We start from the raw sequence: 26,581 nt of genomic DNA, 5'->3' as shown, positions 1-26,581 counted from the left end.
TTCTTCCTCAAAGTGGTGATAAAGAAAGACAGTATGATGTAGTGGAAAGAGAATTGAATGAGAACTCAGGAAAGTTCAGTTTCAGCTTTAGTACAGGAAAATTAGCAGTGTCATTTCATTTCACTTTACCATTTTCCATGTTTGAGCCTCAGTTCACCTATTTCACCTATATCAAGGGTTGGACTCAAATATGAAGTCTTTCTCCAGGTCTGAGATTTTTTTTTAAATCACAAAACATGCATACCTTGGTATGTTTTAGGAGGTAGTGCCTCTGGGATTCCTTGTATGGGGTAATTCCAACGTATGTTGCAGATGTCTCCATTTTCTGTTCTTGTTGTGCTATTAAGACATGCACATTTTAAATGTTAAAATGTTAGCAAATGAATGTTTTTCTGCTAGTGTCAATCAACTTTTTAATATTTTTACAAAATTGCATTTTATTTTTTAAAAGAAATATATCTTTAGAAATAGAGAAATGCAAATTTGGCATTGATTTTTTGGGAAATTTTTGTTTTTACAAAATATTGGACAGGGAAACAGTAAAATAAGATAAATTACTATCTATTAATGGTAATTGTAATCTGAATTCAGCATATAAACAGTGTATCCAAGGATTGGGATTGCAGTGGAAGAAAAGGAACAAAAGATTATAAATCCCAGTGATATAGCAAGAATGAGAAATTATTATTTACCCACTGGTACCATTAAGATTAATATTCTATGAACTATTATGCAACTGGATAAAATAAGTACTTTGAGAATTAAATAAAAATATTGGTCAGTTGAAAGGTCATTTTCTATAGCCTCATCAGAAGATCTTAACGAGAGCTACTATTATTATGAATATCATTTATTTTATTCCATATTTTCTATGTAATTGAGATAAAAGTGGTTCTGGAACAAATGACTATCTTGCTATTACTTTATGGTTAACATTCCACAGACCATTTCAAAGGTGGATACAATAACTACTCTTTATAACTGGATAAAAGCATTAAGATAATTTAACAGAATTGTAGACCATTTTCTATAGGCTCAACTCCCTGAAAGCATCATTGAGACAACTCCAGTTTCAGAAAGAATGAAAAGGATTATTGATTTCTTCTGGTGATTGTTTATATTTTGGAATTTTTTTCTATTTCACATAATTTAGAGATTAGTAGTATTTAGCTTGGCAACCTTTATTAAAATCACTAATATCAAGTTTTCTGGAAATCAGTCATGTCTGGGTGATTGTAGGCAATAATTTTTTTTGTCATAATACTGTTTCCAGTCATTTCTTTGTTAGATTCTCAAGGATATGTTGAGGTCAATATTTATAATAGAGATTCATCAATCTGTTAATTTATGAAAGACAGCAAACTTCTAGTTGATAATTTCAACTACTAGGTTTGGATTTTAGGAGTAATTTGATGGCTATGTTTTTACAACCTGGCATGTCACACAGTTCCTACCATTTTCTTGAATAATCTATATTGATTTAGAAATCTGGAATCCTTAAGGAGAATCTTTCAAAATTTCTGGTAAAAATGAACCTGGTCAACAATTACCATCATAAACACTACTACTACTTCTATTAGAAAAGATAATTTATTAATTTGTTTGATGCTTCCTTGATCACTCATAATAGTTTATGCTTATTGTTATTATTATTATCCAAGGAACAATACATGATTAATATATACATATGTATGCATATATAGGCATTTTAATAAATGAATTTATGTATGCATGCATTTTTAATCATGCATTTAGGGGAAAATTGACTTGGAGGAAGAACCAGACATTTGATTTGGGGAGTTGAGTGGGTTTAAGGAGGAGAATGGTAAAGTATCTTCAATAAGGCATACCCTTTAGCTATGCTATAACTGGATTATGCATAGATTGGATTATATCATGGCTTTTTATCTGCTCAATTGTTGCCAAATTTCTTAACTTATATAATCCTATGTTATTCCAAGTTGATTCCTAGGCATTGACTTTTGTGCTTTATCATGAATTATCATTTTCTGGGTCAAATGTTTAACTAATATTCAACACCATCATTTATTATTTTGTATCTGAGTGAGGCTACTTGCTAATTCTATATAAATTTAACATATTTAAAACTCTGTCCCACAATAGAACTCAAGTCAAATAGCATGAATATCAAAGTTTTATTCTCTTTTCTGCCCTTGACAGCTTTTCTGATACATTAAAATTAAAACCCTTCCACAGACTGAGTTGAGGATTTTTTATGATATTAAGGATGAAAACAATAATGATAATAATAATGATGATGATTTAATTCAATAGAATATGATATGTACAAAGACACAAGAATAATGTTAATTTACTATTATTTAAGTTACCTTTCCAAACCTGGGCCCAATTCATCTTCATTATCATAAGGCCAGTATTCACCATTTTCTCTCACCACCTCAACAATCAGCATTGCTTCATATAATTTCATAATATGAGGAACAAATAACACAGGGATATCTAACTTTCCATTTGGAGGTAATGGTATTTCTGTGAAATAAAATTCCTTTATTGATACATAAATCGAATAAATAAGTGATATTAAAAATAGCCCAAATACTTTAGGTTTTATAGAGTTATTGAGGTAATTTTAAATAATAAAACAAAAATTAAATAATTTCATTAATTAAAGTTGATCTCAGTGCACACCTTTCTTTAAAAACACATATTGGCTAAGGTAGAATATTTTGTCCAAGAGGAACTGAAGAAGTATGAAATGGACTTGTAGTATATTCCCTGGATATGACCTCCATAGACTATGGATTTTCTCAAAACTGAGGAAGATATTAAAAAGTAGCAAGTCTACATTGTGATTATTCAGCTTAAAAGAAAATTTGAGATAATGATTAAGTTTGAAGGCTGGTTGATGTTATTTTTACTATCCAATCCTTCCTTATAATTAAACCATTCCTCTCTTTGGGACCAAAAATATTTCCCATGCAAACCTTTCATTTCTCAAGGGATTTTCATAAGTAGTCAATTCCCACTTTTAAAATATGGGAACAAATATCTTGTGATACTCAGAATGATGAAGAGTGAAAATTCCTATGTTTCATTAGATAATCAGACACTAAGACTTCAAAATAGTGGAAAGCTTCAGATAATAGTGGATGCCTCACTGAAAAGGGAACTTCCATAATGCCACAAAGCAGATGCCTTTTATTTCATTTTGAAGGGATTAGAGTCAGTTTTTTTCTCCTACTGAACAATACTTTTTGAGAAGATAAAAAGGATTGTATAATCATTTTCCCTTGGAAGAATCTATCAAAGTACAAAACCATTTAATGCATCTTCATAACATCCCTCACTCTCTAACTTCACTATCCTTCCAAAGACAATCCTGTGATTAAATAATTAAACACAAATCTGTGACTACAAATTTATACAAAATTGGATATAAAATTATCTCCTCTTCATGAATCCCTCCCACTCTATCATATCTCTGCTTATTCTTAGTCAACCCTTAGCCCTAAATTATTCCCACATCTAATCCTACCCACATTCTGCTAAACAACATTGAAGAAAGAAACATAGCAATATTAACCAGGTTTTATAAATATGTGCCATCTCACTTCGTTAGACTCCTTATAATAGCAAGGCAACTCATTTTTCACATTAATTGATTCCCTTTTTCAATCTCTGCAGAAGAAATTTTATTCCTTCTCTTTACTTCTCAAACCTCCTCTACCTTCTTCTCCCCTTCCTGTCAGTAAAGGATCTTCCTTGTCTCTTACTTTGCTGTGAAAATTGAAGGTGTTTTCATTGAGCTTCCTCTTCTTTACACCAGCACCCATATTTTCCTCCTTTACCTCAGTCTCTAAAAATGAACTAGCTTTTCTCTTTCATTAAGGTTAAGAGGATCTGGCCCAATTGATCCTGCTCTGTCTCTTTTGATGATTCAGTATCTATTTCATAACCTTCAAATGTAGCTGTTACCCAAGACTCTGGTTACTTTTGATTAACAATCCCCACAAATTTAACTTTATGCACACACACAGATGGGCACAAATACATATATGCATATATATATATGTATATATTCTGATTGTTCAAGTTATATATATATATATATATATATCTGTATGCACAGATGCAGGCATATCACACATATATGTGTCTATATAAATGTGTATCCTTGTATGAACAATGCACAAACATACATATATAATGCACAGTCATGTGTATGCATATACATATAGGTATATCACATGTCATTGTATGGAAATGTATGTGACTCTCAGATCCAGGTGACAACTTCCAGTCTTTCCCTGAAGCTTCAAATCCCACACCAACCACCAATTGAATTTTTAAAATGGAATGTCTCAAAAACATATTCAAAACTAAACTCTCCCCCCAGAATCTGCCCTCCTCAACCCACTCTTCATCCGAATCTTCATCTTCATCATCCATCTTCATCTAAATGTCTCCTATTTTTGTCTAAGGTACCATCTTTTTCCTAATTTCCCCAACTCATAATTTTAGTGCTATCCTGTCCTATTCCATTATCTTTTACCTCATATATCAATTTATTTACAAAATCTTTCCTATTTCCAAAATATTTCTCACATCTCATCTCTCTCTCTACTCAGAGAAATGCTTCTTTACTTCAGTTAGTCAGTCAACAGTATTTAAGAACCTACTATGACAAGCTCTGATGAATTCTGACCCTCATCATTTTTCACCTAGAAAATAACAATGGTCTTCCAGTTGGCCTTTCTGTCTTATCTCTCCTCACCAGAATCTATCCTCCAGGTTTCTAGGAAAGTGATTTTCCTTACAAAGCCATTCAAAGTTTTCTCATTCTCACCCACAACTGATGACAAATTTGACCAGATGATTCTCCTGCAAAGTAAATTCTTGTGACTTCTATGGTAAAATATAAACCCTTCAGTCTAAGTTTTAAAGTCTTTTACATCTTTTTCACATTCATTTTTAACCTCATTATACATTACACCCCCTCCCAAATTCTGCAATTCAAACTGACTTTTTCTATGATCTTCAGAAAGGACAATCCATTTCTTTCTGTGAAGCTTTTGTAAAAGCCCTCTATTATCACAAGAACCCTTCTCACCCCCTATTAAATGTAAGTTTTTTGAGACTAAAGATTGTTTCATTCTTTGTATTTATGCGCCCAGAGCTTCAATAGTTCCTGACACATAACTGGTGATTAATCAATGTTTTATGACTTGATTCATTGCCTGAAAATCTGAGAAAAGGAAAGGAGACCTTTTCTTCTTGCTCCTAGTATTATCAAGATTAACTTCTATATCTATACTCTACTATAGCTAATTTATAATATCCAATATTTCTATTTTTCATTTTAATTTAGGAAATATTGATGTTAACTTTCTATTTCTATCTTCACAGCATACTTCCTCAGTGTCCTTATTTATAAAGTGGAGTTAACACTTCTCAGGGTTGCTGTGAGAATAAACTGAGATAATAACTAAAAGTGCTTTGCAGAAATTAAAGTTTGCAAAGAAATGTCTATTTAAGTGCTAATTCTTTGTGGTTGTTGATATTGGTGTCATTACTGAAAATATGACCTTATGAATATTCTAATATATTAATGGAAAAAGTCTCCTCTCTCCATCATTCCCCCAGCTTCAGCGCTAGATCACATGAGAACTGGATTTTTCAAATCAACAGTACTATCTTCCCTGAGCCCTCTCTGATCAAAGGGCAGAGCAGAATATTCTTCTCAAAACCTCCATTTCAGGAGGGTACCTATGTCAGTATTCTCTTCATTTCCCACTTGACTACATTGCTTGAATTTCTCATCAAGCCCCTGAGTCAGAGATCTTCCTTTCCTTTCCTCCCATGTTTTCTGTTTCCATTTGTGTCTTGTGTTTCTCTATCAGATTTTAATCAATTTTGAGGCTAGAGACTGTTTTTTCTTTTCTTTTTTAAGAAAAATAATTTTTAAAAAATGAAGAAATATTTTATTTTTATTTTTCAATATTTTTCTACATTCAACCTTCAGTGGTTCTTTCTCTGGATGTGGATAGCATTTTTCTTCATGAGAGCTTTAAAATTGTCTTAGATGATTGTATGTGCTTAGTCATTCATAGTTGATTATCACACAATTTTGCTGTTACTACATACAATGTTCTCTAGATTCTGCTCATTTCACTTAGCATCAAGTTCATGTAAGTTTTTTACAGGTTTTTCTGAGAGTCTTCTGCATGTCATTTCTTTTAGCACAGTAGTTTCATATACCACAATTTGCTTAGCAATTCTCCAACTGATGAATATTCCCTCAGTTTCTATTTTTTTAGCACCACCAAAAATGCTGTTTATTTGCACAAATACATAATTTTTCCTTTTATTTTCCTTTTTTCATATTTGTATTCCATTACTTACTATGTAGATTATCACCTATGATGTATCAGAAACTTGAGTTCTAGGCATACAAAGAATTGCAGACATCAGGTCTCATTCTTTCTTTTTTTTAGGTTTTTTTTTGCAAGGCAAATGGGGTTAAGTGGCTTCCCTAAGGCCACACAGCTAGGTAATTATTAAGTGTCTGAGATCAGATTTGAACTCAGGTCCAGGGCTGGTGTTCTATCCTCTGCACCACCTAGTGACCCAGTCAGGTCTCATTCTTAAGGAACTCACCCACTAATGAAAGAGACACCATGCAAGAAACTATATACAAGCAAGATATATACAAAATAAATTGGAGAGAAATAGTAAAGGGAAAGCACAAACATTAAGGGGGAATCATTAATAGTTTCTTTTAGAAGACTGAATTTTTTCTGGGACTTGAAGGACGCTAAAGAGATGAGGCATGGAAAATAGTGAAAATGACCACAGTCTGGAAAAGGAGGCTTCTAAAGGGAACAGGAAAGAAACCAGTATTACAGGATCACAGAGTAAGTTGTAGGAAGACTAAAAACATAGGAAGGCGGACTGAGTTACAAAGGGATTTAAATGCCAAATGTAGGATTTTATATTTGATCTATGAGAGATAAGGAGCCAAAGGGATGTACTAAAGTATTGGGGTGAGTGGGAGAAGTGACAGTGTATGTAATGTGATCAGATTTATGTTTTGCAATGATTAATTTGCCTAAGTAGAGAACAGACAGGAATGGGAAACTTGAGGTCAGAAGAACAACTAGAAGACTATTGTGATAGACCAGACATGAGGTGATGAGCACATCTGGACCAGGGTAATGTCCCTATTAGAGGACAGAAGGGGATGCATTGGAAAGATGTCTTGAGGGTAAAATAGACAGAATTGGTCAATAGATTGAATATGGTGGTGTTGAAAAAGAATGAGCAAAGATATTACTCAAGTTATGATCCTGAATACCTGAGAGGATGGTGATATCCTAGGGAAATATAGGAAAATCTGGAATAGGGGAAGCCTAAGGGTAAAAGAGAATGAATGTTATTCCACCTTTGCACTCTAGCCACAGTATTTCCACTCAGCCACTGAATCAATTTGTGGGAATGTGTTTTTGGTTCATAGGGAAATACCATAATGTTACTTTTCTTAATGTGACTTTCAATAAATGTTATGCTTAGAATTTTTTCCTATGACTAATTAAGCACAGGTGGTAGAGTGGTAGAGTGGAAGAGATCTGCAGATCTTGAATCTTTAGTAGTCTCATTTGGTGTGTTTACTATGAAGTTTTAGGAGTGACCTCCAGTGTTAGATTATTAGAAAAGACATTATTCCAAGAATGCTTTTCATTTGATTCAGATAATTCATTGTGGTCATCTCTTGTTATCTATTGTCAACTTAATGGAAAAATAAATATTTCTGAGGATAATTTAATCCATGGAATCACTTGAGATCACCAAGCGAGATGGTGCATAGAGAGAATAGGGGATATTTTTGGACATTGTAATATTTCTTTGAATCAACTTTAGATCAAAGAAGAATTGACAGTACATGATGATGGGTTACATGTGGTGAAAGGGAGAGGGAGTCAAGAAAGGAGGAAAACAAAATGTGTCAAGATTCCTTTTAATGCAGGTAGATGAGAGAATATTATCAAAAGAAGTAGGAATAATTCTTCGGGATTCAAATGGAAAGTGTAGCTTTGGATATGTTGAATTTGAGGTGATGGGCAAGATTATTTTCTCTTCTTAAATATATACTAAATATAACAAAGGCAAAACACTACAATATTGTTTTTTCTTCTAGATTTTTTGTTTTCTTCTGTAGATTTTAAATGTTTTATTGATGTTCTTTTTTATAATCTTATTACTAATCATTAAGTCACCCATCCTTTCCCCCTCAAAAAGAAGCCTTTTTTTAAATAACAAAAATAATCAAGTAATACAAATAAACATATTTTCTCTATCTGAAATAGTTCAATAGTTCTCTGCCAAGAGGTGAGTGGCAAACTTTATCAATACCTGACTCCATTTAGAAGGAACAATGTAGAGCAGCAGAGGAACAGAGGGTCATTGAATGAATTTGGACATTGACTACTTGTGGAGATTGAGAAAAGGGTAAGCTTAGAATGAGAAAGAAATAGGAGAAACAGAATAGGACAATATCACAGGAAGTCAAAGAGAAAAATTGCAAAAGGGAATGATCATTAATATGTAGCAGAGATTTTAAGGAGTAAGAAGACTAATAAAGACCATTGGGTATAAAAATTAAGAGGTTTGATGTGATTTTATTATATATTAGCAGAGTGATTGGGGGTGAGGAGGAGAAAACAAATAAGTTGTAGGCTATAAAGAAAAGTAAAGGATGAAGAATTAGAAACAAATGTAGTCAATTATTTCCTCTGAAAAGTTTGGAAGTTAAAAATGATAAAATTAGAATGGGGCATTAAAAATTTATATCTCTAAATGTGTGCATAAGTAAAAGAGGGAAATGTTAGATCAATGAATTGGAAATACAACTAACAATAAAATCAGTAGAAAAAATTGAAAATCCACAATAAAAGACCAAAATTAGAAAAATAGAAAATTATAATTCAAAATGATAAAAAAAACTGTTGCGCTGATAAATAAATAAATCTAGGAGGTGATTTTATGAAAAAAACAATATTTGTTAATGTGCTTCAAAAAAGAAGAAAACCAAATTAAACTATCAAAAATGAAAAGAATATATACACCACCAATGAAGATGAAATTAAAGGATTTTAGAAGTAATTTTTCCTAATTATATTTCAGCAAAACTGACAATATAAGTCAAATGAATTAGTACTTACAAAAATATAAATTGGTCAAATCAACATAAAAGGAAATAAAATAACCTAAGGAAAAATCCTGAGGATCTGATCAAGAGACAAGTTAATTCTACTAAACATTTAAGAATAGTTCATCTTAATACTATATAAACTATTGAGAAAAATTAAGCAAAAAGTACTTTTATCAAATTCCTTTTTTAATACAAATACAAATTTGAATTCAGAGACTTGCAGTGAGGGAGTGACAGGTGAGTGACCTCTGCGAAGAGTTGAGCATACACCTGACATACTTGTTGTATGAGCCACGAGTTTGCAGCTCACTTCTCAAACAGAGATGAGACTCAGCTCTGTGTCACCTGCCACTCCCTCATCACATGTTTCTGTGAACAAAAACAGAGAACGAAAACTCTAGACAAATTTCCTTAATAGAAATGGTTGTAAAATATATAAATAAATGTGATTGTTGTAAAGACATTGAATAATATATTATAAAACCATGCAATATAATTAGGTAGAATTTTAAAGACTGATGCAACTGATGCAAGTCTGATAGCAAGACTGATTCAACATTTAATAAATGACCAATGTAATTGAATATATCAACAAAAAAAAGCAATTAAAAATAATGTTTATCCCAAGAGAACTAGACCAGCCATTCTGGGAACAACTTGGAACTAAGTCTAAAGACTATAAAAGTGTGCATAACCATCGACTGAGCAAAACTACTACTAGGTCTGTAAAAAAGAAAAGAGAAGGGCAAAGAACTCTTTTGTATAAAAAAAAATTTGTGAGTGCTCCTTTTGTTGTGACGAAAAATTAGAAATTGAGAAGATACTCACCAGTTGCATAATAGGTGAACAAATTATGGCATATGATTATAATGAAATACTATGGAGGTATAGGAAATGATGAGCAGGATAGTTTCAGAAAAAACCTGAATTAAAGTAATGAAAGAATATATTGTAACAGTAATATCATAAGGATGATAAATTGTGATAGACTTAATGATTGGTCAAGACAATAATCCAAGACAGTTCCAAAAGATCCATGTTGTCCACATCAGAGAAAGCACAGGTGAATGTTGAGTGCAGATTGAAGCATATTTATATTGCATTATTTATATTTTATTTTATGTTTTCTTTTTCCCTTTTGGCTAATATGGAAATATATTTTATATGATTTACCATCTTAAACAAATAGAATGTTATATTAAGGTTGAATAAAGGGGTTTAAGTCTTTTAAAATCTATTCATTTACCTATTTATTCATGTTTTCTATTATCAATATTTCCCAATATGTACCTCCCCATTCAATCTTATTTCAGTGTAGGGGAGGAAGGGAAAAACAGTTCAGAACAATTAACTCAAACAAATCTGACATTATATATAGTATTTCTTACCCATCAACTTTGTACCTCTATAAAGGAAATTGGGATTTTTTTTCTATCTTTGGGGGAGAGCCAAGAGTCAAGTTTCTGACTAATTTTTTTTGTGATTTTGTTTTTGTATTTAAATTTATATTATTATTGCATATAAATTAAGAAAAGCACTATCAATGTACAACAGAACATAAGAGAAGATTCAATATAAAACAATAAATTTCAATTTCAAGAAAACCCATATAATAAATAATACACAATGTTTTCAAAGCTTCCCAGCTTTTCTTTATTTCCTTTTAGGTTTTCTTTTGTTCACTATTATATACTTTTCTCTCTGTTTTTTTTTAAGTTTTTGCAAGGCAATGGGGGTTAAGTGGCTTGCCCAAGGCCACACAGCTAGGTAATTATTAAGTGTCTGAGGCTGGATTTGAACTCAGGTACTCCTGACTCCAAGGCCAGTGTTCAATCCACTGTGCCACCTAGCTGCCCCTATTATGTACTTTTAAACTTTATTTTTCCCTCCCAGCCTTAAGAAGACTATCTCTCATTTTTATAACATTTCCTAAATGCAAAACTTATTGAATTCAAATTTTTATTTTGCCATTATTTTCCAAATCATGGGAAAAGTCTTCCCATTCACATTCTACATTATTAATTACTTATTGTATATTTTTCTTCCTTCCTATTTTTTCTTACCATCCTGTTCACAGTATTCCTATTCCACCTCTCTCCTCTGCTTTGCTTCTACCTGCTAACTTGCCCTATTTTCCTTTCACCTGCCCACCCAACCAAGAGTCCCTCACTTATCTTTTCCCTCCAACTCTTTCTTCACCTATTTTTCCAAAATAGAATTGCAATTAAATGTCCTTTAAATGTCTGGTAGAATTTACTTGCAAATCTGAAAAGAAATTGATGAAAAGTATTGGCAAAGAGTAATATGACCCCAATTGAAATTGAATAGTATAAGTCTTCAGTTAGCTAATTTATTATCATCTAATTGCTTGAAAAACCTCTGAAAGCAGACACAGAGGAAATCTGGGGTGGGAGTAATCCAGTGGGTTTGGGTGATAGGAAGCTAGGGAAATGAGGATGTCAACTCGTTTAGGGCTGCAAGAACAAGTCTGACCATAATATTCAAATATGGGTGAGTCAAAAGTAACTAATTATTATATTTATACCCAGTCAGTGGAACAGATGAATTAGAGTATAATCAAAATTTTTCCTCTAAAGTTAATTTGATGGGTCAATATGTCAAATGATTGCAAAAAAGTTGAGAAGCAGAGGGATATATATATATATATATATATATATATATATATATATATATATATATATAATTCATAAGGGATAAGGGAGAAAGGAGGAGTAGACAAGTTGTGATTCTGTTGACTTGTTCAGTATAAATTAAGCTTTTGGGAAGCACTTATAATATATACCTAGGCAATGGGTAGGAGAATATAAAAGATAACAAGCACAAAATCATCAAGACAATGAAGCAATTATAATGCACATATATAAGAAAATGTTGGGGCCAGAGTCAGAAAGACTTGATTTCAAACTAACCACAGATACTCAAAAGCTGTGCAACCTTGGGCAAGTCACTTAACCTCTTTGTCATTCAGTTTGTTAAACTATAAAGTGGGGATTCTAATAGATATTTATAATGTATTGAATCTGGCACATAGTAGGTGCTTAATAAATTATTTTACCCTTCCCCTAAAAATAAATAAGTTGTGATTTTAACTATGAAATAGCTTATTTATATCAGTAATACAACAATATTTATCCAGTTTGTTCTCCTATTATTAGGTTTTGTGTAATAAGTCATACTACCTTTTTGGGCAGTATAATGAGCTTCTGTGACTTAAAAAGTTGTCAACTGATAGCTCCCAACTTTTCTCTAAATACATAGAACTGATCCTCAGACAACAGACACATAGTTGATAACTGGTTTTGTACCCAAGACTTTATCGGGTAGATATGCCAAGAGTTATCTGAAAACATGACTTTCAAGAACCCAGAGTCATGTTCATGTCATGATATTCAGTAGCACTTTGATGGAAGAAGTCATATGCATAAAAACAATATAAAATGCAATGTCAAAAATTATATGAAATCTGAGAAGAACTAAGTTAATTCCATTTGAAGTCTCCAGTCCCATCACATTTTTTGGAGTAGACAGAGTTTGTAGCATCATCTGGCATCTAATTTAACACACCAGGGGAGATGCCAGACATTTCAATGTCAAGACTGGCATTCAAGAAAAAGTTGGAGGTCACTTTAATTATCTTCTACCATGGTTTTATAAGTAGGAAAATCAAACTTCAGGATAGGATAACATTGGAAATACTCTTCAAAAGCAAGAAAAATTCTTCAGGCAGGGCAAGGATATGAGTTGAGGGCAAAATTAGAGGAACATAGGATAAAGGAAAATAATTGTACATAATAAAATAGAAATGAGATTATTTTCCTCCCAAAATCTCGATATTCCTGAGATTATCTTTATAACAGATATTATCTTTTGAGGGCAAGGTTTTACGTTAATGTAATCACAACCATATTACAAACTATCAAACAACTATCAGTAACTAGATTCTTAGAGAATCTTTTCTTGGGCAATCACATAATTACTGAAATAAGTAATTTTTATTCTTGACTATGCATATCATCTTTTAGAGACAAAATTCCACTAGATTGCCAAAGGGAAACCATTATTAATTGAGTCATGGGCAAAGTTTCTTGCCATTATGATCTCTAAATTTGTATGTCTTGTGACTTATGAACTAGAAATCCATCCATTTATCTAATGAGATGGCAAGTGCACATGATTTAAGAAACTTTTCAGGTCAAAAGAAAGTTATCCACTTTCCTGTTTTTAAGCTTTAGAGCTATAGAACAGTTTTCAATTACCATTCAAATTTTTCCCAGGGCACTTTACAACTACTATTTTGATACCTCTTTTGATTAAATGTGTTACAAATGTTTACCCACCCATCTTCCATTTAAAATATAGAAATTATGCAATCTTTTAATGGCTATGAAGTTTCCTGTCTTCCCAGAAGAAAATCTTATAAGGAGAGTAAACTGAGCATGACCTTCATTTTAGTAATGGAAGTATTTTATCCTGGGAGATTCATTTTTAATCACTTCAGTGGTATTACATTTCTGCTCCACACAGCACAATCTCTGTTATTCAGCAAAGCCATTAGAGATGGTCCAATTCTAGCAATCAAAGAGGTACTGGGAAACAAAGTAGTAATATAAGCTATGTTAATTTTCTCACTACAGAGAATTTTTTCTAAAGAATAAAAGTTTCTATTTTTAAAACACCAAATCTTCAAGAACATAACATGATCAACCAATTCGACATTCAAATTAACACTCTATTGAAGTTTGCATGCTCTCGTTCTTTTTAATAACTAATGAAAATTTTAATAATAGAATTCAAATGAAAATATATAATGTGAGTCTAATTTTTCATCATATCCATAGACTAGCTATTTTAAAGGAATGCAAGGACATGTTAAATGCACTTTAAGAGATAAGGATGACCGTCTTGGAATCAAAGAAAGCTCAGTGAATTTAGACTCAAAAGGTAAGACTGGTATGGACTAAGAGCAGAGAGAGATGAAACTAGAATATATATAAAGAAAGAGAAAAGTCAGGGGGAACACTTAGTAATTTTTAGGAATGGTATGATGTCTGATATTCCCCCAAAATTTACTTTATTCCCTTCTTGAATATATCTTGAATATTCATTTTTCAATGCCTTTAAAATTTTTGAATTCTTGTAAATACGATTTCCCTTTGCTGTTGTGACATGACACATTTCTCAGTTTCAGATAAAAATTGGACCTTCTTCCTGATACTTTTACTAAGACAAAATGCCAATAACAATTAGTTATATGAGTATTTTATATGCTGTTATTGTTTAGTCATTTCAGTTGTGTCTGACTCTGTGACCTCATTTGGGGTTTTCTTGGGGTTTTCTAGAGTAGCTTGCCATTTCTTTCTCTAAATCATTTTACAGAGATGAAATGAGGCAAGATTAAGGTCAGGGTCACTCAGCCAGGAAATATCTGTATTGAAATTCGATTTCAGATCTCTTGATGTTAGGCCCAGCACTCTAGTCACTATACCTCCTTTATGCCTTGAGGTTATTAAAGTTACTGTGAATATATTTTTAAGTTATAAAATTTCCTTCTACCCTCTCTTCCCACCCCCTTCCCCTCAGTAGTAAACAGTCAGGTTAACATTGTACATGTTTTGATATAGATATCCTCCTACCCCTGCATATTATAAAGGTTCTATAATCTCATCAGTTTGGATATTCTCTCCAAAGATGCAGTTACCTTTTTCATGTTTGCCCATTCTCTGAGACTTGTCCACATTCTTGCTTAAGTTTGATATTCATTCCCTGTCTCTCATTTTCATTTTGTGGTTTTATTTGAACCTACATTTCTTTGATATTCTCACAATAATTATTCTATGTAATTCATTCTTTATAATGTGTGAGGGTAATATAAACAAATACTTTGGGCATCTGTCTTCATTATTATATTACATAGCCTAAAAGATATAGAAGATGTAAGATTTTTTAGCTCATATATATTGTATATTTGTCTTGTCCTATAGTATTACAAACTGTATAATGGCACTATATTAAAATAAAATTTTCCTACTTTAAGTATGAAATTTGAATGACTTATGGGATCTAATGCTGAGCAAAGGGATAGAACCAAAAGAACAATGTACACATCAACAACAACATTGTGAGATGAACAACCTTGATGGAAGCAGCTCCTCTAAACAGTTCAGAGAGCTTAAGACAACCTTATTAGATTGGCTATGGACAATGTTATCCCCATCCAGAGAAGAAAAACAAAACAAAACAAAACACACACAAAACACCCAACCCTTTAGAATATGATGAACACTTTTATAAAAATTATCTCTTATGTATGTCTTTCTCTTAATACTAATTCTCATATTCAGAAAATCTCTGTGACTTCTATCTATTTGATTACTAAGAGAAATAAAAGAATTCATCATTACCTAGATAATAAAAATAATGTGGGTAAAGGTTTACAAATAATAAAACATTGTGTAGAATTTATTTAGTTAGTTAACCATTTCATTGACAGGTTTTATTTTAAAATTATAAACATATGTAAATTATACCTACTTAATAAAGGGTGATTTGTAACAAAACAAAACTGTTAAGTAGACTGAATTAATGCATTAATTTAGAACAGCAAATTAGAAGTAGCTACCCAACTGAACTCTTTTCAAATTCTCCTCTAAATAACTTAAAAATAGTACCTCAAATCAAATTTTGGAGTGACAAGGCAAATAAAAAGTCAGGATGGCCTTAGAAATCTTCAAAAGTAGGCAGGAAAGACTGTGATATAGAGGTCATGGTCTGGTAAAGTTTATCCAGAATCCACATAGCATTAACAACAGCAGCTGCAAGTAGCAGGTTCAGGAATTATGTCAAGAGAGAGCGACAGGGTTGGACGACTGCTTTAGAAGGAAACTAAAGGCTGTGGGTTCAGCCAATGCTGATTGACAATATTATTGCCCATTTATAGCTCCGGGTCACAATTCCAGTGTGGAATGGATTGTTTATAATCATTCACAAGGGAGAAGAGACCTGAACACAGTACCAAAAGAGAAGGGAGAGATGAAACTTTTGGCAACAGGAGACCAGGAGTGTTTCCTTGGTAAAGATCAGAGCACAGAGAGAGCACATACATCTCCTGTTATTACAACATCTTAGAAGTACCAAAAACTGTTTGATCCCCTGAACTAGCTTTGAGAACAGAAGCACATAAAAGCCTAGAGCTTTGTACTGTACCTTGTCACCTCAGATGAAAATAAGCAAAAAAATTAAAAAATGTTTTTGACCTTAAAAATATACTATGGTGACAAGAAAATTTCAGAATTCCTGGATTAATATATACAAACACACACAAACATTCATATGCATGTGTATATTTATATATGGTGACATATATGTATGTATTAAGAATCACCTACCTTGCAAAATTGAATGTAATCATTCAGAGGGGAAAAGTGGATATTTAATGAAAAGAACTCTTGATGAAAAAATGAGAGCTAAATATAAAATTTGATATTCCAACATTTGTCTCAAGAGAAGCATAGAGAAAGGTAAAGCTGAAAGAATAATATTAAGTGACACAATAAAGTAAACTGTTTACATTTATATGTGGGAAGATGAAGTTAAAAGTTTTCTTACAAAGGGCATGGGTGTGAGTCAGTTATGATGGAATGATGCTCAAATAAAACAAAACAAAATGAAGATGGGGAGAATGAGAGGAAGGGGTAAGGAAGAGTTAGAATGGGAAATTTTTTCTCACATAGAAGTGGTATGCAGGAAAAATGGAGGAACTGGCAGACAATGCATGAACCTCATTCTCATCAGAATTGATTTAAAGAAGGAAGAATTTATAGGCATATATATACATGCACATGTGTGCATATCTACATATATGTCACTTGCTAACATAAATTTATGACTTCTCTGTAATGTATGGCATGTTTTATAATCATTTTCTGCAATCACAAATGCTCATCATATTGATCATAGTTTTTATAGCTTTCAGAATTTTTGTCATGTTTTTATTACTGTAGAAGTAGTTCTGTTGGTTCTGCTCATTTCATTCTTTGTCAGTTTATAAAAGTCTCCAAAACTGTTCATTTTTATTATTGATATTATAAAATATAGTTTTTTGATTCTGATTACTGACTTTGAAAAAAATTCATATAAGCATTTCTGTATTTTTTAAATAGTTTATTTCCTAATTTCTTACAGTAAGGTAGTACTCCATATTCATATTTTACAACTTATTCCTCAGTAATAGAACTATCAGTAGTTTCTAGGTTTTTGTCACCATAAAAGGAACTGTTATAAATATTTTTGACCACAAAGAATACTTTTTCTCTTTCTTTGATATTTTTTAGTTTTAACTTTTAGTTATATCAAGAATATGTACTGCTTAGTAACACATCATGTAGATTTCTAAATTGCCCCTTAATATGATTAGATCTCTTCACAGGTCAATTAATCGTGCATCAATGGGTCTATTTTCCCATAGTCCCTAAAACATTTATTTTTCTTTCCTGTGGAGTGTTTCTGAGAAAGAATGGGTAGAGTAACAGCAACTGAAGTGTAGATGGTGTTTGCATGGTTAAGAGAGTATGATAATAATAATAAAAGTTAAAATTCTTTTCTGATCTTAAGTAATTCCCTATTTATTTTTAAAATAATTTTCCTTCAGATTTACAATTAGTTTGAAAAGCAGGGGGGCATATTGGTTAAACAAGAACCACAGACTTTTTTTCTCCTGTAGTTACTTGCTCCATTTGACATATTAGAAAACCCACCTGTTTTTATAATATAATTGCTAATTACAAACCTATATGATTATATCCTGTATTCATTTTGGTGGAAAATTAGTCATTAAGCATTACAGAAAGGGTAATTCTGTAATAACTCTTTAATCATGCTACAGATGCTTTCAATTTTTCACAGGCCTTCCTCTTGTTTGGAACAATTTGCAATATAATCTGTGGGAAAGGCATGTTAATACCTGTCATTGACAAACATCATTAAAACAAAAAATTGTTTCCAAAATTGCATTCTGATTCAAAATGTTAGCATTTCATTTCATAAACAAAAGCTATCATTTCTCATTTTCTGCTACAACTTCAAGCTATGATATCTATTGCTATAAAATTCTATGCCATCTATGCTATAAAAATGAGAGCACATGGGAAATTGTGAAATTATTTTGCTGGCTACTTAGATTCATGCTATTATATTTCTGACCACTAATGTAACATATATTCAGTTCATTTTAATCATGCCCAGTTCTTCATGATCATGTTTTAGATTTACTGAGAAAGATTCTGGAATGGTTTTCACTTTCCTTCTCCAAAAATGAGAAAACTGAGGCAAACAGAGTTGTGACTTGCCCAGGGTCACACAGCTAACAAGGATTTATGGTTAGATTTCAGCTCAAAATTATGAGTCTTCCTGACTGTAGGTCCATTCACAACTGCAACACCAACTAACTAATTACTACTAATGTAGTAATTAAGTACTAACTACTCATAAAGTCATTTATTAAGATTATAAATATACTTTATATATATATATCTTTGTGTGTGTGTATACATGGATATAATTATATATATATAGTACATGTCTATAAATCTAGGAACAATACTTTTACAGTTGGTATTTCTTTGAATTATTGTCCTTTAAAATATCATAAATGGTAATTAAAATTAATTTTAAAATATATGTCAAAATATGAATAGATATAATTAGTTCATGGAAATATAGAATTTTACCCTGAATTATGTATTAATTCATAGGTTTTATACTATTTATTATTTCTTGAATATACTTAAACTTAGCATTATTTTTGTGCTTTTCTAGGGAATGAGAGAAAATTTTGCTAAGTGGAAAAATGCAACTTGAAATAAACCAATAAATTACCCAAGAAATTGTTAATATTTTGATATCAGCAAAAACAATAATAAAATCTATTGCTATCATGAAACAAAGTAGACACTGGAGTCTTTCTCATTACACACAGATTCAGATGGTTATAGTGTGTACCCAGCTGTTATATGAGGATCTCTCAGTGGACATTAACAAAACTATTTATAGTGATTCACAGTTTGCCAAGGTACTCCAGTGTCTAAGATTTCCTATGAAAAAGTTTTATGTATTTTTTTTTAAAAGCACCAAACAATTATTGGCAGAAAGGATGAGAAACACTCCACTATTGTGAAAAAATATACCAAACATTTCTGAGAAATTAGGGAAAATAGGGAATAGCATATAGTAGATAAGAAATATAATGGTTTGAGTGTGGAAAATTAAAGTATGATAAAATGATGGAAATTCAGGTAGGAAATCACGATTACTGCAGTTCTATTAAACAAAGAGTCTAATATGCTCCATGAACTGTGATACATTCTGGAGACTCAAAAATAAAAATAACATGGTACCAAACCTTAGGAAGTAAACACTTTGTTGGAGGAACATTACAATATTTATCTGTAAAGTAAAATTAAATATGAAAGAGGGAGTAACTAGGGAGATTAGATAAGATTTCAAAGAGAAGAAAGGACCTCAACTGCACCTTGAAGGAAGAGAAGATTCCGGAAAGGTAAAGATGAGTAAGGAATCGTTTTAAAGCAAGAGGGATAGAGGGTGGTTGTATGTAATATATAAAGAATATTTAATAATATAGTTTGTCTGGAGAACAGAGAATGTGAAGAGAAAAAATGAGAAATAATTAAAGTAGAAAGGTAGATGTACTCAGATTTTCTGACAGACTCTAAAAGATAGTCTGAGAAGGGCAGTTAGGTGGCACAGTGGATATAGAACCAGACATGGAGTCAGGATGACCTAAGTTCAAATCCTGTCTCAGATGCATAATAATTACCTAGCTGTATGACCCTGGGCAAGTCATTTAACCCCACTGCCTTGTAAAAACTAAAAACAAATTAGTCTGAGAAGTATCTTAATTAAGTGGCAATGGGGTTATTGTGAAGTTTCCAGACAGAATATTGAGATGATCAGATGTGGGAGGGAGGATTTGGGAAGATGGCAGAGTCAATCTATTAAACTGTTGGTTCTCCAAACTTCCTCCACAAAGAAAGACAGAACATCACCTCAGAGGGAACTTAGAACAGCTGAAATAAACAAAAATCAGAGGAAAACAATTGCTCTAAGAAAACTTAGAAAAATCCAACCTCCACTAGTGTAGGTTTGGCCAGAATGAAGTATAAACACCTCTAGATCCACTCTAAAGAAACAGCAAACAACAAGTGTTGGGGGCAGTTGGGTTTGGAGAACAGCCTAAGCTTAGGAACTTTCATCTCAAGAACTCTATAGGAGTCTGAGTAGGAGAAGATGGACGGACCTTCCATTGTCAAGGCATGCAAAAGACAATTGTGTTGACCAGACACTTCCAGGGCTGCAGCTGTGGGGAAGGAGTTAAAACACACACTTGGTGAGTGCAGTAGCGGAGTTGTTGGGTACCCCGCTGGTTGTGGACACTTGAAGGAAAAGACAAACCCTGGGTTCAGTACCAAAGCAGAGAGGATATTTGTGAGACAGTGTGGCTTGGGCTCCTAGCCATGTCTTAGGAGTGGAAAGGAGAACCCATGGTTGAGTCCTGAAATAGATCTCAGAAAAGAACTGAAAGAAAGAGTTAAAGCTTGAGACATCATTCCCCAAACCTCAGAATTAGAACTTTATCAGACTAATTTTGCCAAAAACAAAATAAAATGATAATTAAACAAATAAGCAAACAAATGAATGAATGAATGAATAAAGGAGAAAGAAACCAAATATAGATAGCTACTGTGTGGATAAAGAAAGACCTGGATTCATATTCAGAGGAAGATAATGGAGTTAAAAAAGCCAATTTCTTTTTCAAAAAGAAGGGTCAAATCCCCCCAAGTGCAAAAAAATGGGTTCTTGGAAGAATTTAAAAAGAACTTTAAAAATCAAGTGAGAAAGGTAAAGGACAAATTGAAGGAAAAATGAAAGCAATTTAAAAAAATGAAGAAAACTATGAAATGAAAGTTAACTCACTAGAAAAATAAAATCAAAAACTTAAGGAAGAAAACAATAATTTAAAAACCAGAATTGGGCAAAAGAAAGCTTATTACATTCTAAAAATAAATTAAATTAAAAGAGACAAAATTGAAGAAAATATGAAACATCCAATCAAAAAAAACTGATTTATAGAACAGAGGAGAAATAATATGAGCAGTCAGACTACTATTGGAAATTATAATTAAGAAAGAATATGGATACAATATAAGAAATTATAAAGGAAAATTGCCCTGAAATTCTAAAGCAAGACAGCAAAGAAAGAAAAAAACACAAAACAAAACACAAAACTGTCATTATTTGGATCATTTGAAAGAAATATTTGGGCTGAGCTGAGTATGATGGGATGATTCTAAAAGGAGTCATTTTCATAAAAATTAGGCATAAAAGGAAGAATTTCATACAGAAGTTAGTAGGGGGAGGGTGCTTGAATTTTACTCTTAGTGGGAATGTCTCTATACGTACATATGTACATATACAGTCATATAAATATTCTATGATATATATATATATATATATAGTATGTTTGAATATGTGTGTGGAAGTATATATATGTTTATAGATCTAAATTCAGAAAGAATTAAGAGAGCAAGGAGATAAGGTTGGGGAAGAAGATAAGGGAGGGACTCTTGGTTAATTTAAGGAAAAGGAGGACAAGGTAGGTAGAAGTAAAACAGAGGAGTGAGGAGAGAGAAAAGAGTGAGTAGGATAGTGAGGAAAAATAGGAAGGAGTAAAATATGCAAGTAATTATGCTTAGAATATAATATTTATTGTTCATGGGAAGGGAAAACCAACATAACAAAAAAGACAATTTCACCTAACTAATCTATTTATTCAATGCCATCCCAATTAAATTTCTAAAAAAAATCTGAGTTAGAAAAAGTAATAACAAAGCTAATTTGGAAGAACAAAAGGTCAGGCACTTCAAAGAAACCAGAGGGGAAAAATGTAAATGAAGCAAATTCAGCAATATCAGACTTTAAACTATATTATGAAACGAGAGTATTGTTGAAAAGTAAAATGGATCGTTTTGATTATTTTTAATTTTAAAAAGTTTGCATAAATAAAACCTTTGCAGTCTAGAATAAAAGGAATGCTGAAAATTTCAGGGAAGAGAAACTTATATACATTGGCTTGGAATATTACTATGGTGCAGGAAATGATGAACTGGTTGATTTAGGAAAAACATGGAAAATTTGGGATTTAACACAGGAACATGCATGTTATCCATTGTCAGAGAAACAGATGACAATTGAAAGAACCAGAGAATGGTCTTACATATATGTGTTTGAGTGCATGTGTATACATGTTTATGTTTACAGATATATGCATATGTGTGTATGTATGTGTGCTTAATTATAGACTTCTTTGGTGGTGATGGGGTGGATGAGGAAGAGGAAAATTAATAAAAAAATTGTGCACAGCTGAGAACAAAAGAAAACTGTAAGCAAAGAAAAGCTGAGCAGCTTTGAAAACAATGTATTGTATTTATTATAAGGGTTTACATGAAATGGAAATTTCTTATTTTGTATTGAATCCTCGCATGATCTGCTGTGTATACACCATTTTTTCATTTTTCATTTTTCTTTAGAATAAATTTTAAAATTTACAAAAGAAAAAAAAGACAATCAGACATCACATGAGATTTTGTATGAAAATTCTTATAGTTGTATAGAATGTAAATGAGAGGTTATAACAATCATACAGTGATAGACACAAAGTAATGCTTAATAAATGCATGTTGAGTGACTAAAAGTTGAAAGCCTGAACATGAATGTTGATAATTTGAGTGAAAAAAATAAGAGGATGAATGGAACAGTTTTGGTGCAAGTAGGAGCAAAGGAGGTGACAAATGATTATCCAAGAAGGATTAAAGGAGAGGAAAGAGAATGAAGAACAACACCGAGGTTGTAAAATGGTTGCAAAGCCCATAAAATGTGGGTTTCTAGAATGGTGATGCCTTCAATCTGAATAAGAATGTTTGGAGGAAGTGATGAAAAGGAAGCATGAATTCAGTTTTGAACATTTTGAGGATATAATTCTGACAGGACATCCAGATGGAAATAACTGATTGAAACTGGTAATGCAAGTGGTGATTCAGAAGAGATCCTAAGAATATAAATATATGTGACAGGCATATATAAATCCTAATCTCACATTACAAATTTAGCATGTAATACATATTCCATAAACCTTTCTGTACATGTCTTTCTGTGTGAAGGTATGAATCATTTACATTGAAGCAATAATAGTACCCATAGAAGTTAGATTACCAAAAAAGGACAAAAGTATATGATTTCAGGGTCCCCAGTTACAGAAAAGGAGTGATGAAGGACCCAATGGAGGGAATACACAATCAAAGGAAGGGAATTTAAAAATTAGTCATAAGTCATACAGATCAAGGAAGAAGTGAGAAGCCCAGAATAGATAATGTTCATTAGTGTCAAAAGCTGCAGAAAATTGGGCAAGGAGGATTAGGTCTGAGAAAATGTCACAAGAGTAGGTATTTAGAAGTTTAGTTCCAATGCAATGGTAGAATCAGAATATTATAAGAATTTGAGAAGTAAAGAAGTTGTGAGGAAGGAAAGTAGTCAGTATTAATAATGGCATCTCCAAGTTTGGCATTGAAGGAAAAGAAAGACAAAGTATTGTTGTTCAGCAGAGTCAAATGAAGGGAGTTCTTTTATTATATTTTTAAGATAGAGAGACTTGAGCAGGTTTATAGGCCACACGGAAGTCACCAATGCATGGAGTAAAGTGAGACAGACAGTGAGTTGGAACAAGATCCAGGGGAAAGCAGGAAGAGATGAGGTCAAAGAAACAAATAGGAAAAAAAAAGAAGGAAAAAACACATGGAGAAAGGAGAGAGAGAGAGAGAGAGAGAGAGAGAGAAAGAGAATAGTTTTTGAGGCAAAGAGGAAAAAGAAGGAATTCAAACCAGATGGCCTCGATTTTATTTTTCAGTAAAGTAATCATAAAGGTCACATTATGAGAGAAAGAGTTATCTGGGTAATATACAAAATATTCCTTATGGAGAAAGGAAATATAAGTTTCTATTCTTTTTTAGTAAAACCTTCCTTGGCTAGGTGAAAGACTAGTGGCAGACAGAGGTACTGGCTCTAAAAACAAGTGAAAGGGCAGATTTAGATAAGAATAAAATTCTGAGAACTGAATTGAAGACACAGTCAGGGAGAGATTGTGAGAAGATTTTCTCCTGAGATGAGATGGTAGAGCCCTGAAATACCCAATCCTCATGCAAGTCAGATAGGTATGGTAGATACAACTCAGAGGCTATACAGCTCTAAAACTCACTCTAGCTTTGACCTTGAACAATTTCCACAATTTTCTAGGTCTCCATTCTTCACATGTAAAACAAAGGCGATGAATTAGATGACCACAACACTAAATCTATGATCTTAGGAATCATCAACTTCTTAAATTTATGGTGAATTCAAGAACTAAATTAGAGATATCAGTAAGATCCCTGTATTTTGTAACATAATAATGCTATTCTTTGTGTCATATTCATTTTATCTTATGTCCATTAAAGAATGAAGTCCTAAAAAAGAGTTTCCAAATTAAATAAGGAAATAAATATAGCTAACAGTTTTTTAATAACACTCTAAATTTCATGAAGCATTTTATACACAGTTTCATTTTCCTTTACTCCTACAAATAGTTATTATCCCCATTTTATGAGAGAAGAAATCTAGACAAAGAGAGATTAAATGATCTATCCATGGACAAATAACCAATATATGTAAGAGACAGTATTTGAACTCTGTTGTTCTGGGTCAGACCTGACCCAGGTCGGTCAGGACTTAATCTTTTCAGTTCATTATGGGAAGACAATGAGATAGCCGGCCTTTTCAAAAGGTGATTTATTTAGCCAAATCTGGGGGAAAGGGGTATTTGGACAAGGACAGGTTTTAAAAATCCTTTAAATTAATTAAATTGATTGAAGTTTCATCATTATCTACTAGGCAAGCATTTGAGAACCCTTCCAGCTTTCTGAGTCAGTTTTGTACTAGAAAATAAGGAATGACTTCAATAGTTTGAGCCCCTTTCCTCCTGAAAAAAAAAAAAAAAACAAGTAAGCAGGAATAGTTCAATACCTTTTAAGGAAACACCAAATTTGCATGCAGGAAGAAGACAAGACAAGAAATATTTTTCCTAACTGCAAATCTAGTACTCTTTTCAAAAATATCATGCTTCCTGTGGATCAAGTAAAGAGCAGTGCTTTATGTTAAATGCTACAAGAGTATCTACACCCCAATATTTTTGAGGTTTGAGGAATTATTAATCAGTTGCAGTTGAATCAAGGTGGAATCAAGGTGGGGTTGGATTCTAACCAGTCTTCTTTGTTATAGGAGTCTCCTTTCTTCAAAGGAGTACAACTATGAGAACAATTTTCTTTTTCTTTTTATATTTTCCTGTTGTGGGGTTATTTCAGTTGTATCCAATACTCTGTGACTCCTTTTGGGTTTTCTTTTCAAAGACACTGAAGTAGTTTATCATTTACTTCTCTATCTGATTTTATAGATGGGAAACTGAGGCAAAGAGGATGAAGTGAATTGCCTAATCCCAGCTGCTGTGCCTGAGTAGGATTTGAACTCAAGAAGATGAATCTTCCTGACACCAGACCCAGCACTCTATCCATTATTGCACCTGGCTACCTCCAGAACAAATATTTACACATACAAATAATGGGCCTATTCACCCAGAATGAGAAAAGCACACATAGAGAAAAATGTGTGTTCAGCTCTTGCTTCTTTCCCCATCTATGTACTTTCATTGCCCACCTACTGATTCAGTTATTATCACCTATTATTATTATGACAATAGAATTGTTATAGATTATTAAATAACACCCTAATTGATCTCCCAATCTCTCCTCTCTTCAATCCATGTTTCACACAGCTGCTGAAATAATATTCTTAAAGCACAAATCTTATGGTGTCATTCTTCTGTCACTAAAGTTCCCGATTTTTCCTCTAGGATCAAAGACAAACTTTAAATTTGCCCCAGTCTACATTTCCTGACATCATTCCTTTTTATATACCAATCAAATTCAATCCTTTTATAATTTAATCAAACACTTGGGTGGTTATTGTATAAGATAGTCCATATCCATCTCCTATCTTCATTTCTTTGCCAATACAGTACCTATATACTAGTATAAAATAAATCTATGTAAAAGTTGGCTGTTGTTTCTGTTCACTTCAGGGCAAGAATGATTTTGTCCTTAACCTCCTACCCCTCAATAAATTACCTAATTACATAATAGCTAGGTAATAAAGACTTGTTGATCCATTAATTGCGAACTGAATAAATTCTGTTCACAACCTTTTTCTTCCTTT

The 26,581-nt window shown here is 32.4% G+C and overlaps 1 protein-coding gene across 1 annotated transcript in view; it reads right to left on the bottom strand.

The window, feature by feature from the left end:
- The window catches only part of CFAP47 (cilia and flagella associated protein 47), a 931,170-nt gene that overhangs the window by 198,553 nt on the left and 706,036 nt on the right, over positions 1 to 26,581 (bottom strand). The window contains exons 53-54 of the mRNA XM_074210630.1: positions 2,352 to 2,511; positions 245 to 339 (exon numbers count right to left, since the gene is read on the bottom strand). Of these exons, the coding sequence (XP_074066731.1) occupies positions 245 to 339; positions 2,352 to 2,511 (255 nt within the window). The remainder of the gene's footprint in view (positions 1 to 244; positions 340 to 2,351; positions 2,512 to 26,581) is intronic.

This window comes from Macrotis lagotis, chromosome 1, assembly GCF_037893015.1.
Source record: "Macrotis lagotis isolate mMagLag1 chromosome 1, bilby.v1.9.chrom.fasta, whole genome shotgun sequence".
In the NCBI taxonomy this organism is placed as follows: Eukaryota; Metazoa; Chordata; class Mammalia; order Peramelemorphia; family Peramelidae; genus Macrotis; species Macrotis lagotis.
Note: the sequence above shows the minus strand (reverse complement) of the source record. Positions and strands in the feature narration are given on the sequence as shown.